General features: G+C 45.2%; 1 protein-coding gene across 2 annotated transcripts in view; it reads left to right on the forward strand.

Annotated features, from left to right (window-relative positions):
• col4a6 (collagen, type IV, alpha 6) overlaps positions 1-16,431 on the forward strand; it is a 223,806-nt gene that overhangs the window by 199,215 nt on the left and 8,160 nt on the right. For both annotated transcript variants that reach the window (XM_083639806.1, XM_083639807.1), the window contains 16 exons: positions 2,146-2,316; positions 2,745-2,888; positions 3,036-3,158; positions 3,257-3,438; positions 4,474-4,537; positions 4,630-4,704; positions 6,260-6,367; positions 7,999-8,106; positions 8,271-8,342; positions 9,710-9,829; positions 10,621-10,737; positions 11,017-11,178; positions 11,558-11,656; positions 13,651-13,803; positions 14,117-14,233; positions 14,966-15,157. In XM_083639806.1, the coding sequence (XP_083495932.1) occupies positions 2,146-2,316; positions 2,745-2,888; positions 3,036-3,158; positions 3,257-3,438; positions 4,474-4,537; positions 4,630-4,704; positions 6,260-6,367; positions 7,999-8,106; positions 8,271-8,342; positions 9,710-9,829; positions 10,621-10,737; positions 11,017-11,178; positions 11,558-11,656; positions 13,651-13,803; positions 14,117-14,233; positions 14,966-15,157 (2,007 nt within the window). The remainder of the gene's footprint in view (positions 1-2,145; positions 2,317-2,744; positions 2,889-3,035; positions 3,159-3,256; positions 3,439-4,473; positions 4,538-4,629; positions 4,705-6,259; positions 6,368-7,998; positions 8,107-8,270; positions 8,343-9,709; positions 9,830-10,620; positions 10,738-11,016; positions 11,179-11,557; positions 11,657-13,650; positions 13,804-14,116; positions 14,234-14,965; positions 15,158-16,431) is intronic.

Here is a 16,431-nt window from a genome sequence, read left to right on the forward strand (position 1 = left end):
TCTATAGATGCCTATGCTGCACTCTTACTCTCATTTTCAACGCATCCTTGTGTTGACCGAATTTGACGCAAGTCACAGAAATATCCCAAATGGTAATGCATAGTCATAGATGTGTTGAAAATGATGTATTTTGAAGAGTATAAACGCTTCAGTTAGCACCCTGTAGGAAAAACAAACCGTAGGCTTTCTCGGTATTTACAGTTGAGCTAATTCATTCTGGAATTGCACTCGAGTCACCAATTTAAATTTTAATATTATTTCTTATGAAACAAAGCCATATAATACTGTGATGAAATCCAGGTTTGAATGAAAGCAAATTCAGCCTCTATTTTAGGATGTTTAATACAGATTTGACCCAGCAAATATTTAAACATTTAATTTGTTATCCGTTCATCCCCGAAAGACATTTCCCATCACACATTTTGCCTTTTCCCCCAATCGAAGTGCAATTGCAGCCTAACCGAGGCAATGAAACAATGTAATAGGACATGAGTGTTTGCATTGTTGTCTACTTCTTTGCCAAATGTTTGCGCGCGCGCGTGTGTTTAGAATAGACATGATTCATTGCTTTTTATAATGTTGTGCAGTTTGTCATTGTTGATGCAAATATTGTGTTAAAGGTAAGTTGCAATGACAGTAAAATAAAAAAAGAAGGTAAGTTTTGTGATGTGTTTGTTACTTGGTAGCCTACTCCTGTGCTACATGAATGCTCCTCACAGTTGTTTATGGAACAATAAGGACAACTCCTGTAGATAACTGTGTTCACTCATCCATTAGACAACGCTACGAAGATTCCATGTCATGATTATAGTGACCAAAATGATCACGGTTTAATATCAGTATTATTGTGGTATTGTTAACACGTTCACTGCCATTGACGAGTTATCTCGGCTTACAGAATCCGACGGTTCACTGCCAAGGACGAGTTATCTCGGTTATCTCGGCTCCCCACGTCTCCTTTAAAAATATTGGAGTCAGCGAACGTGTACAACCCATTCCACGGACCCACTAAGTGGCGACAGTGCTCTCCACACTAGGAAACGCAGAGCCAAAACTGTAGGGTAACGCGCGAGGAAACCATTCTCTACTGTAAAATGGATTGGCGAAAACGCTTTCATCGCGCATTATCGCGCTGGGAGCTGGCGGTGGGGGATTCCAAAAATAGACTGGGTGGAAAACACTTTGAAACACGCAGCATAAAGCCTAGAATCGCACAAAGCTTCATCAAAGCTCTCAAACCCAAGAAACAAGTGAGCCCTATCCACACTTGCTGCCAGGGAGGGAGGCTGCTCAAACTCGCAGCAGCAGCAGCAGCAGAACACAAACGCTGCGGAGGAGAACGCCCACGGAAGGAGGAGTTGGAAGCAGAGGGGGGTTTCCTGCTGTTATGGAGGAAATTACTGTTCAAAACTATTGTTTAGATGTCTGACGTCTTACTGATGCCAAAAATGAATGGTTAAAGTGACTGTTCTATCGAATTTCACAAAAAGCCGTTTATCTCTGAATAAATTTCCAGACGCTGAAACCATGCTGTATTCAACTGCTAATGCTTACATAACTACTAACTCTACAAACTAACTCTTTTAGACAGAGAAAGCACACATTCTATTAGTTCTTTTGAGATATTGTGTGTTCACAAAATCTTAGCAGAAAAGAATCCTCGGGTCTTGAAAGATGAGCCAGAATCCTCATAAAAACCCTCTGGCAGAACCTACCTACAGTAAAAAAAAAAAAAAGGCTGGCAGTGAATGTGTTAAAATGTTCAAAATGTACTGATACACTGAAATAATTTTAACAGATTTTAGATTGAAAACTCAGACGCAAAATGTACGGATACACTCATTGAAATAATTTCGCCAAGGCGACTGTCCGCCTGTGTCTGGGAGACTGTTGCTAACTTAGGTTGATACTGGGCAGTAACTATTATTTATTACGTTTGTCAAAGCGCTGTAATCACGGCAACACGGTAATCACTGTAACACAGTTTTGATGACAATTAAAATGTGAAATACTAACGGTCGGGAATTTTATCAAATATATAAAGGTTTTTCCTGGAGTTCCACACATCCCATTCAAAATGAGCATCTGATAGCGTCTGACTAAATCTCACTTTCTGTTCATCCGTCCATCCATCCACCCCTGTAGGTTTTCCCGGTCGGAAGGGAGCCAAGGGAGACGCAGGTTTCCAAGGGCCTGCTGGGATGAAGGGAACCCCAGGACATGCCGGTACCCCCGGGGGACCGGGGGCACGAGGACCTCCCGGACCTCCAGGACCACCAATCAGAGAGGGTATCCCCGGAATACCAGGAAGAAAGGGTAGGGTGGACCCGCTTGCTTATTTGGACTACCAGTCACAATAGTTCCACAAAATATGTCCTCTGTAATATGTAATGTGACTTAAAGTGTAGCTAAGTCCAACACTTCATTCAAAACATACTTAAATAAAATGATTGACTTAAAAAAAATACTCACAAAAGTACAAGTACAGGGCCACCCTGGTAACTGACACACCTGGTAGAGCATATACTGTACCACTAAGCCCACGTTCACACCAGACGCCGAAGCAACAAAGGCTGGCAAATTCCCCCAAAAATATGTATATACAGTATGTATATAGAAAAAAGAATGGGTACACAAATAATTAATTTCAGTTGAAGCAGCACTGCAACATACCGTAAATTACTTTTATATAATGTTTCCCAGCAGTGATTCCCGTTTTGTCTCTGTGTTTTCCCTCCTATCAGGAGAGATAGGGTTCCCAGGAGTGATGGGTTTCCCTGGACGACCAGGTAGTCCTGGTAGCCCGGGACAGTCTGGAGGGAAGGGACTGCCTGGAGGGCCGGCAGGAGACGGACGACCCGGCGGTCCCGGATACCCCGGACAGAAAGGTTAAATTTTTTTTTTTTTACATTTGATTAACCGAAGGCATCCATATTTAAATCCATGTGAGAAAAAATAATACAGCACAATGCCTTTCAATCATTTTAGAGACAGGAGACGTTCAACACATGACATAAGAATGTGTGTGTGTGTAGGTGAGAGAGGGTACCCCGGTCTCCCCGGCTTGCCCTCCCCCCCTGTTGCCTTCAACTATGCGCAGAAAGGAGACTCTGGAAACCCCGGATATGGCGGACTGCCTGGCTTCCCCGGACCCAGAGGTAAAACTACTCAACCGCAGCTACACTTCACACACAGATATACACACACCAGCTAACCACATTACGGCCATAACCGTCATTTTGTGTCTGTTCCCCAGGCGACAAAGGCTACCCGGGCAGTCCCGGTCGTCAGGGTCTGCCTGGACTTCCTGGTTTCGCTGAGCAGAGCAAAGGACAGCCGGGACAGCCTGGTTTCCCCGGGCAACCGGGATCCCCGGGGTACCCCGGAGCCAAGGGAGAAGCTGGAATTCCCGGATTCCCGGGCACATCTGGGGAGAGGGTGAGGACACACACACTGACACTTGCACGCATGGGCCCCATGTGGTACTTCAAATGTAGCTACTGCCATCTTTATAGGCATTTGAGGTCTGCCTTTATTTGTTCATGTTGGCCACGCCCCCCAGCCAAAATCTGAGACCGGGCTTTTAATTGACTACCACTATAGACCTTATTCGATTGACGTCACTCACGTACGGGCACGCCCACCGCCGCCATGTTCTCGACATAGCACTGCAGCTCTATGTGACAACCTATGTGAGAGCAGTGTTTATAGGAAGCTAGCCGCCGTTAGCGTTACCTGTATCGTTCCAATTGTGTTCGGACGGTGACCTGCGTTAGGCATGGCTGTAGTAATGACAGCAATACAGTCCCCGTGGTTTGTTTCTATCTCTGCCGTCCACAGACGTGAAGGGAGCGAGACTGGGGATACGTCAGCAGCACAGGAGATGTGTGGATAGTTGGGAGAGACAGGTGAAACTTTCTGACAGCTCCTCACAGCAAAGTCTGTTCACCTCGTTCTTTTGTTTATTTATTACAGGCATTAACGGCAGCATACAAACAACAACTCTGGGTTTTTTATTGCTGTCATTACCATCGCTATTTTGTAATGGAACAGAAACGACAATAAGGCCGTTACTAGTTGTCAGCTGCAGCGCTGTGTGCGCGCAGGACGGTATGTCAACAATATGGTGCCGTCCAGGGTTAGCGAATAAGGTCTATTAGATGTCACTATTAGAGGAAAATACATACATAAATACAGTAGGGCGCTGCTGTGCCTCAGGAGGTAGAGTGGGTTGTCCACCAATCAGAAGGTCGGTGGTTCGATCCCCGGCTCCTCCAGTCCGCATGTCAAAGTGACGTTGGGCAAGCGCTTTGACTGGTCGCTAGACTAGAAAAGCACTATATAAATGCAGTGCATAAATATGGTAATGCTAATCTGAGTCCTAACCCTAAAACAGCACACACACACACACACACACACACACAATGTGAACAGAACAAGTCTCAAGTCTCATACCCCGATGGCTTCCCGCAGGGTGTTGACGGTTCACCTGGTTTCTCTGGCAGTCCTGGAGAACCTGGTCGGCACGGTGGCAAAGGTGAGTTTATCCATCCATCCATCCATCTCTCTCTCTCTCTGAAAACATACATGCATCACTCAATTCATGCATTCCCTCACTCTGCTCCTCAGGTTTACCAGGAGAAAGTTACGCGTATCCGGGGGCTCCAGGAGGTAAAGGCCAGCCAGGAGACGCAGGCTTCCCAGGTACTGTAAGACTCACCCTGTTGGGTTGTGATACAACCAACCGCCCCTTACTTGAGTCTGGTTCTCTGTTTCCTCCAGAGTGACCAACACAGGTTCCATTGTGCTGCTCTTAACTTTTTCCCGATTCACGCTCTGCTTTTCAGTCTACCTAATTTTGCCCTTCTTATGTTCTACCAATGAATACATGTAAAATATCCCCGGATTTCAACTTGTATTTGACCAGATCGTATACTTTAAGTCGTGTTTCAAGATATGTATAAAATACTCTACTTTGAATAATAATTTGTGTCTGATGGTTTAATTTTCACACAAAAAAGGTTAAATTATCTTGTTAAAATCCTTAAAATGACTTCCCCTCCTTCTCCCTCGTTTAAAAATCAAAAGCAACCAATCAGGGTTATCTAGAACATACCTAGCCAATCACAGCATCCAACAAGAGCTTTCAACACATTCTCGCTTGTGACAAAGTGACGACAAGGGTTCCTGACCAATCTGCAGTATATGACGAACTGGGAGTTTGAATGTGTTTGGCCTTTAACTGCTGAATACTGGACAGGGATTTTCTCCAAGATTCGGGATGTCACGAATCTTGCTTGTTGAAAACGGCCTTTTCAGTGAGCTCTGAGAAACCTTCCACTTTCAGCAGATGATTGTGGAAACAGCTTCTAGTGTCAAACTCTGCACAGACATCATTCTGCACAGAGAAGCTCAGACATCAGTGGCGGACTGCATAATCGGGGCACGTCGTTTTTTTTTTTTTTTTTTTTTTTGCAGGCCAGGCCAGGCCACTCACTGAACAGCAGGCCAGGCGCCGCCTACTGGTTTACTAGTGGTTTTATTACTTTATTCAGGTTTAAAGTGGGTGCATCTCATTGTAAAATTGGACTTGGCCCAAATTGGGCTTCAAACGGCCCAAATTGGGCTTCAAACGGCCCAAATCGGGCTTCAAACGGCCCAAATCTGGCTTTAAACGACCCAAATAGGGCTTCAAACGGCCCAAATCTGGCTTCAAACGGCCCAAATTGGGCTTCAAACGGCCCAAATTGAGCTTCAAACGGCCCAAATTTTTCGTCGCCGCCCTTCGGACGCCGGCACGCGCGTCGGCCCCTATCGGCCTGGCCTGCTTGGTATCTAATGCCCGGCCTGAATTATGATCCCAGTCCACCCCTGTCAGACATCCAACTGGAGGAACAAGAAGAACAACTGATTTCTGACTTTAGGGGGTCTTTAAGCACTCACTTAAACACATTTCCAACACTGGAGAGACATCCGAGGCATTCTGTTATATTCATATGCATTGCATACCATTCACCAGTCCTTATTTTTGAACAGCAGAGATGACAGATAAAACATTATATCTAAGATAAGATACACGTAAATGATCCCCTAGGAGGAAATTGCTAACTAAACGAACTACATTTCACAAAGTATTGCATTATGCTTTTCTTGGATACTCTAGTTTGACGAAGACTCCTTCCGTCATTGCTCCATCAGTCTGTAATGCTCATAAAGCTCACGCTGACCTCTGACCTCAGACCTGCTCGTCTCTCTCCAGGCAGACCCGGTGGGCCAGGCGCCCCCGGAGACAACGGCTATCCAGGAGGTTCAAGTTTCCCCGGGGCCAAGGGAGCGCCCGGAGAGCCAGGAAGGCACGGACTGATGGGTGAGTGAGAGAGAGGAATATCACCCGTGGACATAGCAAGACAGATGGATATATTTTAACAGATATTTTTAACTTGAAACAATAGTGTTTCACACTCTGTTTCACAACATCTCACTATTCAGAGGAAGGTCTTTGAATGCCATAACACACTGTATATTTATATTTTTTAAAGGGAAAAAGAAAATGTAATTCCTGGCAAATTGACTCCCCTCTGATTTTATTGGATTGATTGATTGATTGTTTGAATGATTGATTGATTGATTGATTGATTGATTGATTGATTGATTGATTGATTGATTGATGTATTTATGTATGTATGTATGTATGTGTATATATATATATATATATATATATATATATATATATAATATAATATTTATAATAGTTATATAATTAAGCAATATATCACGAGAGCAAGTGTGTTGTGGTGAATATATCCTGCTGATAAACTGTTATCCCACGAGGCCGCAGGCCGAGTGGGATAACAGTTTATCAGCAGGATATATTCCACAACACACGCTGCTCGAGTGCTATATTGCTTTTATAAAACGGTTTCCAAGTATGATAATATAATAATAATAATAATAATACTATAAGTCCGACTCCGACTGGCATGTCATTCTGATAGAGTCAGTTGAAACACTACTGTAAGGCGGGACCGCAAGAACATGCGGGTGATTTGATTGGATCGTTCTGGAGACTGAAGTTGACATTGGCCAATCCTGGCGCTTTCTGAGTAGCTGAGATTTTTCTGGAAACCCCGACAGGCAGCTCGAGCCGCAGCGCTGCATTCTCAGCGCTTGTTGAGAAGCTGAATGCTCTCTGCAAAGCTGACACCAACTAACGTTACGGGGTTAAATGCGGAGTTAAATGCGGGGTTAACAGCCTTTCTTTTGCAAAGAAGACATTAGCCCGCATCTATTCTTGTACAAAACATCATTTTCTGCGAAGTATTAGTAAAGTTATAAGCGAAGATCGATTCACAAGGATCTGACAGCTGTCTCCGCCATTTGTTTTTTTTTAAACCAAAGGCTTTTAGTAAGAGAGTTGCCATGGCAACCAATAACCGAGTCCAATAACCCATGGCCATGGGTTATTGGACTCGGTTATTGGATTTATACAATGGCTGTGAACCAATCAGATTGCTTGATTTGAGAGAGCCGTTTTATAATAATATATATAATATAATAATTATATTGTCATTATTAGATTATTATTTTTGGATTGTGCGTTGTGTGCTTTTCTTCATTTCGTTGTTATGGGAAATTTAAGTTTACTGATGTGATTGATTTCAAATATTGTGCTTTGCTCTTTTTTATTTCTTATTTATTTGTTGTGAGAAGCATATCATTGTAAGGTAAAAGGGGTAGGTCAGTATAAGCTTTGCTTCTACCTACACCCTTTCGGTTACGCAGGCTGAGAAATCAGTCTTTTACATGTACCGAAATAAACTTATTCATTCATTCATTCATGTATGTACAGTATGTATGTATGTATGTATGTATGTATGTACATTATTTATTTATGGGGGGGTGTTCCATGTTCCTGACTTTTGTTAGAATATTAAAATAAATAAAAAGTATACCTTTTTAAAGAAGACATGCTGTATCTTGGTCTTTTCCCCTATGCAGGCTCACCTGGGTTCCCTGGGCTGAAGGGTCAGCCCGGCTACCCAGGAGGAAGGGGTCTGGACGGGTCACCTGGTCTGCCAGGTGGGCCTGCAGGGCCTGGAAGCAAAGGTGAGAGAAATACTGTTACTCTCTCTCTCTCTCTCTCTCTCGCTCTCTCTCTCTCACACACACACACACACACACACACACACACACACACACACACACACACACACACACACACACACACACACACACACACACACACACTTGTTAAAATGTTTTTGTTGCAGGGTTGCCTGGATCTCCTGGTCTGGATGGACTCAACGGCCTTGGCGGACCTAAAGGCCTGCCTGGAACACCAGGTAATAAATAAGCCTCATGAAACACCAGATTCGGATGCTGTCATTCTAACAACTTTCCCATTGCTCTTGAAAATCCTTGAGCTTGTGCAGCTTTGAGAAAAATAACCAAATGCTGTATTTCCTCTAAAAGCCGGGTCTCTGATAATGGCCGGGGGGGTGTTCGATAACCAGCAAATAAAGCCCGGCCCCAAATAGAGCCTGAAGAAGTAGCCCGTGACATTTGCAGCTCTGAAACTAAAAGACGTATATGGGCACAGCAGAGCAGACTCAGCAGAGTCAGTTATCAACACAAACAGCTAAACAATCTCTCAACCAGCGATCACACAAGTTGCACAAGGCATTGATCATCATTTGGCACGGCGGCCGGCATTTTTAGAATTTTGTGGCGAATTCTGGCGATGCAAATTGCAATGGGGTGATTAACGCTAACTTTTGATTCAACCGTGTTGAAAAGAAACACGCTTTTAACATTGTTTCTTCATGCTTGTAAACGTACCTTTTTAGCAGCTGGTCCGAAAAATGAAAGGATGTTTGGCTGCCTTTTTCATCTTTACTTGTTATAGTGAGGTACTGGTGGAAAAAAATATATTTTGATGCTGAAAAAGCCAGTAGCTGTTTCAGTATAGCTTTTATTAAACTGAGGTTTCCCCCGCGCTGTAGCTAGTTAAGGTGGAATGTTTTCTTTTCCTTCAAGCCACGAGTTGATGCTGTGAATCATTCAGCCCACCTTAAATATAGTTAAGGTGGAAATGTTTCCTTCTTTCTTCAAGCCGCGAGTTGATGCCGTGTGAATAATTCAGCCCACCTTAAATATAGGACGAATGACAACGTTGCCAAGTTTCACTCGTTTTATTGGCTCGACATGCACACACACACTGACACACACAAAACACCCCTTGGAGAAGTATGGGAACGCCGTTCCCCCGGGTTCTACGGGCACTACACCTATGATTTTAAGTAACGTTAGCGTATGGGCCACACCAAAAGCGAACATGGCACTCATCAGGCATGATAGCCCGCTCAGCCGGTGAAAGTCTCTGGAGCATGCCGTTGTCGATTACCGTAATTGTCGGTAATGCGTTGCCGTAAACAAGTAAAAAGGCTACATAACGATGACAGAGGCAGATCAGAAAACAAGGAGGCTTCATACTAAACTAAAGCAAATATACTTTTCAAACAGAGAGAAGTAGCAATAAAGGCCTGTCTCTAATATAAGCCTGCTTCCCATAAAGGCCTGCTACCCTCTGCAGTTGAGCTAAAGAAAGGCCCGGGGAAGTGGTTTTCTACACAGAGACACCGACTGATGAAGTTTAGGTCATGATTTCTGTGTGTTTTGCATCTCTAACATTGTGTGTGTTTGTGTCCAGGTCATACTATCGGGGGTCACCCCGGGATGGACGGCACACCGGGGCTGAAGGGAGAGAGAGGCGTCTCCTACAATGGTGCACCGGGCTACCCAGGGGCCAAGGGAGAGAGAGGACAGCAAGGTAAGAGATTTTATTTATTTATTACAGGCACGAAAGACCACACATAACAGGCACTGCAACAAGATGGCACGACAATACATCCTCACAAAAGAAAAGAAGAAGTTTGGGCCAAATGTGAAGAAATTTGGTCAAGGCGTGACTGAGATATGGCGTTACCGAGCTTGAAAATGGCGTTCGTGAGGTCTCAGTGACCTTGACCTTTGACCACCAATATCTAATCAGTTAATCCTTGAGTCCAAGTCGACGTTTGAGGCAAATTAGATGAAATTCCATCAAGGCGTTCCTGAGATATCACGTTAACGAGCATGAAACGAGCGGTCGTGATGTCACAGTAACCTTGAATTTTGACCACCAAAATCTAATCACTTCATCCTTGAGTCCAAGTGGACATTTGAGCCAAATCGGAAGAAATTCTGTCAACACGTTCTTGAGCTATTGCGTTAAAGAGCTTGGAAATGGGGTTCGTGAGGTCACAATGACCTTGAACTTTGACCTTTAACCACCAAAATCTAATCAGTTCATCCTTGAGTCCAAGTGGACGTTTGAGGAAAATTGGATGAAATTCCGTCCAGGCGTTCCTGAGCTATCGTGTTAACGAACATCAGACGTATGGACGGACGGACGTATGGACGGACGGAGAACCCGAATCCATAATGGCAATTACTAAACATAAACAGAAATACAACGACGAAATACAATTTAGTTTGGTAGAATCAGTGTAAAATATCAAAATACTGACTCTGTGCGCGTGCGTGTGTGTGTCTGCCTGCGTGCGTGCATGTGTGTGTCAGGTGGTTCGGGACACACCGGGTTCCCTGGCATGCCTGGACCTCGGGGAGAGACGGTGGGATCGAATATTCCAGGACCTCTGGGAGACCCAGGACTCCCCGGACTGGATGGAGAGTGGGGTAAATAACTCTTTCTTTCTTTCTTTCTTTCTTTCTTTCTTTCTTTCTTTCTTCCTTTTATCTTATCTCCTCTTCGAAATGCAGGGTGGCAGAGGCAGAGTAGGGTGGGCTGCCCCGGCCATCCTCCTGCATTTCGGAAATCCGCACATGGTTGTAGCTATCGAGAATTTGCGTTGTTGATTTCCAATTTGATCTCTTCTCTCTCCTCTTGTCTCGTCTCCTCTCTTCTCTTGTCTCGTCTCTTCTCTCTCCTCTCCTCCTCTCCTCTCCTCTGCTCAGGTCATCAGGGTCGTCCAGGTGCTCCAGGCCCTCCTGGTCCAGGAACAGACCAGGGAGACAGAGGCGACTCTGGGCTCCCAGGTTTCCCCGGCTCCCCGGGCGCCAAGGGAGAGCCAGCAGGCCCCGGGGGCCCCGGGTTCAATGGCGGTCCTGGGTTCAAAGGTGAGACGGAGAAATCATCCAGAAATTACCCGAAAATTAATTAACGCACACAAACATTTTCAGTCAAAATCCAATTTAAATCCAATTATAAATTGTTGTTTGTGTTATTTGTGTTGTTTTCCTTGTTGGGTTTTGAAGTTTAATTTCAGTGTAAACATTTTAGTGTCAGTTGTGTTTTCAATTGTATTTTTTTCTTTGTCTTTTGGTTGTCAGTTTTACAAAAACATAATATGCATTATTTACTCAAGGAAGTTTTGTCTGATTAGATGTCAGACCACCTTGTTTGCAAACACAGCCAGCTGAAGTGCCTCTTGTGCCTCTTTCTCTTTGAAAAGACGACTCTAAAAGTGAAAGTACATGTGGTGGTTTTGCTCCTCAGGAGAGAGAGGTGAGAGTGGCTACAGTGGAGGGTCCGGTCAGAAGGGCTTCCCCGGAGACGACGGTGGCTGGGGATACAAAGGACCCAAGGGCCACCGAGGTAGGAGCCGGACTTCACACATTCCACACGTAGCGTTACATATGGTTTGATCATATCATCCAGGGTCACAGGGCCGTTCATGGAGTGAACATGGAGTGATGCCCCTAGCACCAGAGGGTCGCAGGTCCAAGCCAGGAGCCTCCTCTGGTCGGACTGTTTGGGGGGTGGAGGCGAACTGGGGAGAATAGCATCATCCTCCCATGTGCTATGTCCTGCCGGTGAAACTGCTGGGGGCTTTGTTGAGGAATCCAGAAAAAACGTCATCAAAATCAATGAGTGCGTTTACATGCACACCAATAAACTGTTTATTAGCGGATTTCTGAGTTACCTGATTATTCAAGTGGTCATGTAAACAGCATAAACCGATAAGCTTTATCCGTTTATGGTCATAAACGGGTTATGAATAAACCGATAAACACACCTAGGTTTCTGGGCAATAATCGGTCTTCTCTCTGCATGTATCCAGCATAACCGGGTTTCTTTCGGGTTTATATATCTGCGCATGTACGACTTGCAGGAGAGAGAAGCACAGGAGCGCGTGAGAGGCAGGGAGAGACACGCTGCACTGGCCCCTCGGCTCTCCTCCCGGTTCTCTCACCGGCATGCCGGTCTCTCCCCCGGCCACAGCGCACCACAGCCGGCTTGGCGAGATGACGGTGAGCACGGAGCCCCTGGCTGAGCGGAGCGGGGAGCTCTGCTCTCTCTTCCCGCACAGAGCCGGTGTCCCTGTAACGGCACCGCTGCTGCACTGCACTATGTTGAAATGTGGATATTCTACAGGAGGGGACGAATATTTGTCTCGGATTGCAAATAGAATGACGTAGCCTACAGACAACAGAGTCGTTCAAAACACAACACACACATAACGTTAAAATCCGTGACAAATTCTGTCCGTTTTCTGACAGGTAGGCTACAGTAGGCTATTTCAATTCAACACACGTTGTGGGTCATGAACATTTGACGTGCTTAAGTCACCTCACCTGCCTGCCTCTGTGCTGTGTGCTCGGTAAAGTTGGAAATATTATTGTGGCGGAATGAGGCGCACACCGAGGCAGATCCTTTGGCTTATCAAACTCTTTATTTAGTGAACGGACAGACACACATAAAGGCAGGGCACGCCAACACCTCGCTAGCTTCTCCTAGCCTAGCCTAGCTCTCCCCAGCACGTCTGCTCTCTTCCAGCTCCACACAGCTCTCCCGACCATTCCCACTTCCTCCCCTAGTCTCCACCCACTGGCCCTATGCTCCCTTCACTTGCCACTCCAAAACCCCAAACCCCACATGCACAGAACAACATAACAGACAGATACAGTTAGACATACACCCTACTAGCTATCCCATACTACTCCACCTTTCCCCACGCTACATTATTGACAGATGCACTTCCAAAGCGACGCCTATTCCAATTTTAGTAAAGTAGACGAGATACACAACCTAATTTTCACCTAAACCATCCTCTGCGCTGGACAAATAAATTAGGAAAATGTGATTTTGCATTTTGCAGCTATATTCTGTTGTTTTATTCCGGAATTAATGGTGCCTTTCTGGAGAGAAATCCGACTAATTGACTGAATCATGTAAACCCGGGTTTCTCCTATTGTCGGATTATTAAAGTGCATGTAAACGCAGAAATCAGATTATTGCCATAAACTGATTATTCACAGTTATCAGTTTATTGTGTGCATGTAAACGCACTCAATGTGGAAAGAAAAACAAAACAAACCCAGAAAGTTAAACTTCCTGAAATTCCAATTCTGTCATGTTTTTTTTTTCCAAATTCAGATTCCTAAGTTGAATTTAAATTGATTAGATGCATGTATGAAGGTATGTATGACACCTAAGTGCGTTTCTCCCTCTCTCCCTCTCTCTCTCTCTCTCTCTCTCTCTCCTGTCACACCTCCTCCCATGCTCCCTCTTCCCTCACACAATCACCTCTCCTCTCCTTCCCTCCATCTTCCCTCCCTCCCTTCCTCCCTCCACCCTTCCCTCCCCAGGCCCTTCAGGTCGTCCTGGTTATCCTGGCCCTGCTGCCACTGTGTTTACTGGTCCACGCGAACCGCACTTCGGGGACATGGGAGGGCACGGCCCCAACGGGCCCCCTGGCGACCCCGGAGAGCCCGGTCAGCCCGGAATGCCTGGAGGACCAGGTGAGTCACGGCTTGGTGCCAGAAACCAACAGATCTTAACCTGCCAACAGTACAAACACGTCTCACAGCCACGCTTTGTTCAAACCCACAGAACGTTATTTTAGATTCTAGTTTCCAAATCAATCAAACTTTATATAGCACCTTTCAAACAAATCAAATGCAATTCCATGTGCTTTACAAGCAATTGAACATATAATAACGTAATGTCAAAAATGGATTTACAGACTCATGCACACACCAATAATAACAATGAATACAGGAGCTATGAGGAACTTTTATTCCTTCATCCCTTGTGTGTGATATTGTCATGCAGGTTCTAAGGGTCGTCCCGGTGCTGTGGGTAAACTCGGCAGGACGGGTGGTTCTGGTCTGCCCGGACCAATCGGAGACGGCGGAGCGCCCGGCTTCCCTGGAGCCACCGGAGAACAAGGTCAGTACCTCTCTATCTGTCTGTCTGCCTGCTTCTGCCTCTCACTCCCTGTGTGCGTGTGCGTGCCGGGCCGGGATGTTACCCCCATTGCCACGCGTCCTTTTCGCTAGTGGGCGTGGAAAGTGAATCAGTTGGTCCTTGGCTCAGGACGAACCTTTCTGCAAAGTTATGTGGTGTTGTTGTGGTTCGGAAGTTAGGCACCTTTTTGTGATTGAACACGCCCATTGCAGCGCTCCCTTTTGGCCACTGGGCGTGGAAAGTCAATCACTTCTAAGTTGGCCTATGATCAACTTTTCTGCCAAGTTTCGTGCAAATCTGTTCATAACTTTATGAAATATCCCGATGACAGACAAACAGGGGTGAAAGCCACACACACACACACACACACACACACACACACACACACACACACACACACACACACACACACACACACATATACACACACATATGTATATATATATATATATGTGTGTGTGTGTGTGTGTGTGTGTGTGTGTGTGTGTGTGTGTGTGTGTGTGTGTGTGTGTATGAATATGTGTACATAATAACCTGCAAAGGTAATAATGAACTAATAAAAATGTAAAAATGCCATATTAGTTCCCGTACAATCACCTGACCTATATTATCATGTCAAATATCTTACCCCTTCACACAACTTGCTGAAACATGCTCACTCTAAACCCTCTCTCCTGTCCTCTCTTCCTCTGTGGTGTTTCCTCTCCTCCTCAGGTCAGCCTGGCACGCCTGGCCGCCAGGGGGCGCCGGGCGGCGTGGGCCGTGGCCACAGCCTGGGCTACACACTGGTGAAGCACAGCCAGAATGCCCAGGTGCCCATGTGTCCACAGGGCATGGCCAAGCTGTGGGACGGATACAGCCTTCTGTTCGTGGAGGGCCAGGAGAAGGCACACAACCAGGACCTGGGTACGCAAACACACCGCACAGCACACACTTAACTTAACTAACTTTGCTTTGTAGCAGGTTAAGTTCAGAGGATAAGATCAAAACCCATGAAAGACCCACCTTCTTACCAATCAGCTCTCAATAAGTCTGCTTGTTTTGTCTAGTGCTGCGCAGTGCTGTTTGGTTAGCTTGGTAGCTACGTTAGCGTGCCTTCTACATTGCTTTTTCCAATGAAACACAAACAACTGAATGTGTGAGCGGTAGGCTAATGTTACTTGTTTAAAATATGGTATGGCTGTTTGTCAGAGGGAGAAGAGGAGAGCAATGAACTGATACCGTAACGTTGGATGATGATGATGATGATGATGATGACGATGAAGATGAAGGCTATCAGTTTTCGTTCATTCCAGTCCGTTGTACAATACTAGGCATGTTCAAAACTGCCTGTACCTACCCTCGTGTGTGTACTAAGTACTATCTCACTGGTTTAAACTGCCTGTACCTACCCTCTTGTGTGTACTAAGTACTATCTCACTGGTGTAAACTGCCTGTACCTACCCTCTTGTGTGTACTAAGTACTATCTCACTGGTTTAAATAAGCAATTTGATACTTTCCGTTTTTGCTGAGGAGACATTTCTGTTAAAAAAAAAAAATCGCCTGGCTCAATTATGTCAAAATGAAAACAACCGCCTGACTCTAATTGCCGCCTGTCTTCCTTTTACCGCCCAGGGTCCAAGTTGATTTAGCATAATAAGCGCCCGGGCTCTTAATGGCAGTTTTACGGTATTCATTTTTGTGCTCCCTAGTAGGCTATACGTTTGACCCCGCCGATCGATTGCAGCTGAACGGTGAATAGAAAAATATCACTAAACCAGCATAAAAAGGTTACATAAACGTCTCCAAAGCGCACGGTGCCGTGTGCGCAATGGAGATGAGGCTGACGTTGGGTTGGACATGGTCATACATGCTAGAATAGCCTACTACATCTAAGCAATTTAATATGGGATCGCCTGCACACAGATGATTCATATCTAGGCTACTCCTGCATTTTCCTGTGTTGCTTTTGGCCTGTATGATGTGATTGAACTTCATATTTCCAGCATAGTCATTGTATGAAATATGGAGATATGCGACTCTGCTGCCAATAGCCTATATGTGACCACAAAATAGGCAATTTTTTATCAATTAAATCTATGCCCGCACATACCGTGTCGATTCAGTTCAGCAGCCTTTTTTAATTTTATTATCATTATTTTTGTATTGATAGCCTATTAGCCTATAGGAATTATTCCAT

The sequence above is a fragment of the Poromitra crassiceps genome (assembly GCF_964638095.1).
Source record: "Poromitra crassiceps genome assembly, chromosome: 7".
In the NCBI taxonomy this organism is placed as follows: Eukaryota; Metazoa; Chordata; class Actinopteri; order Beryciformes; family Melamphaidae; genus Poromitra; species Poromitra crassiceps.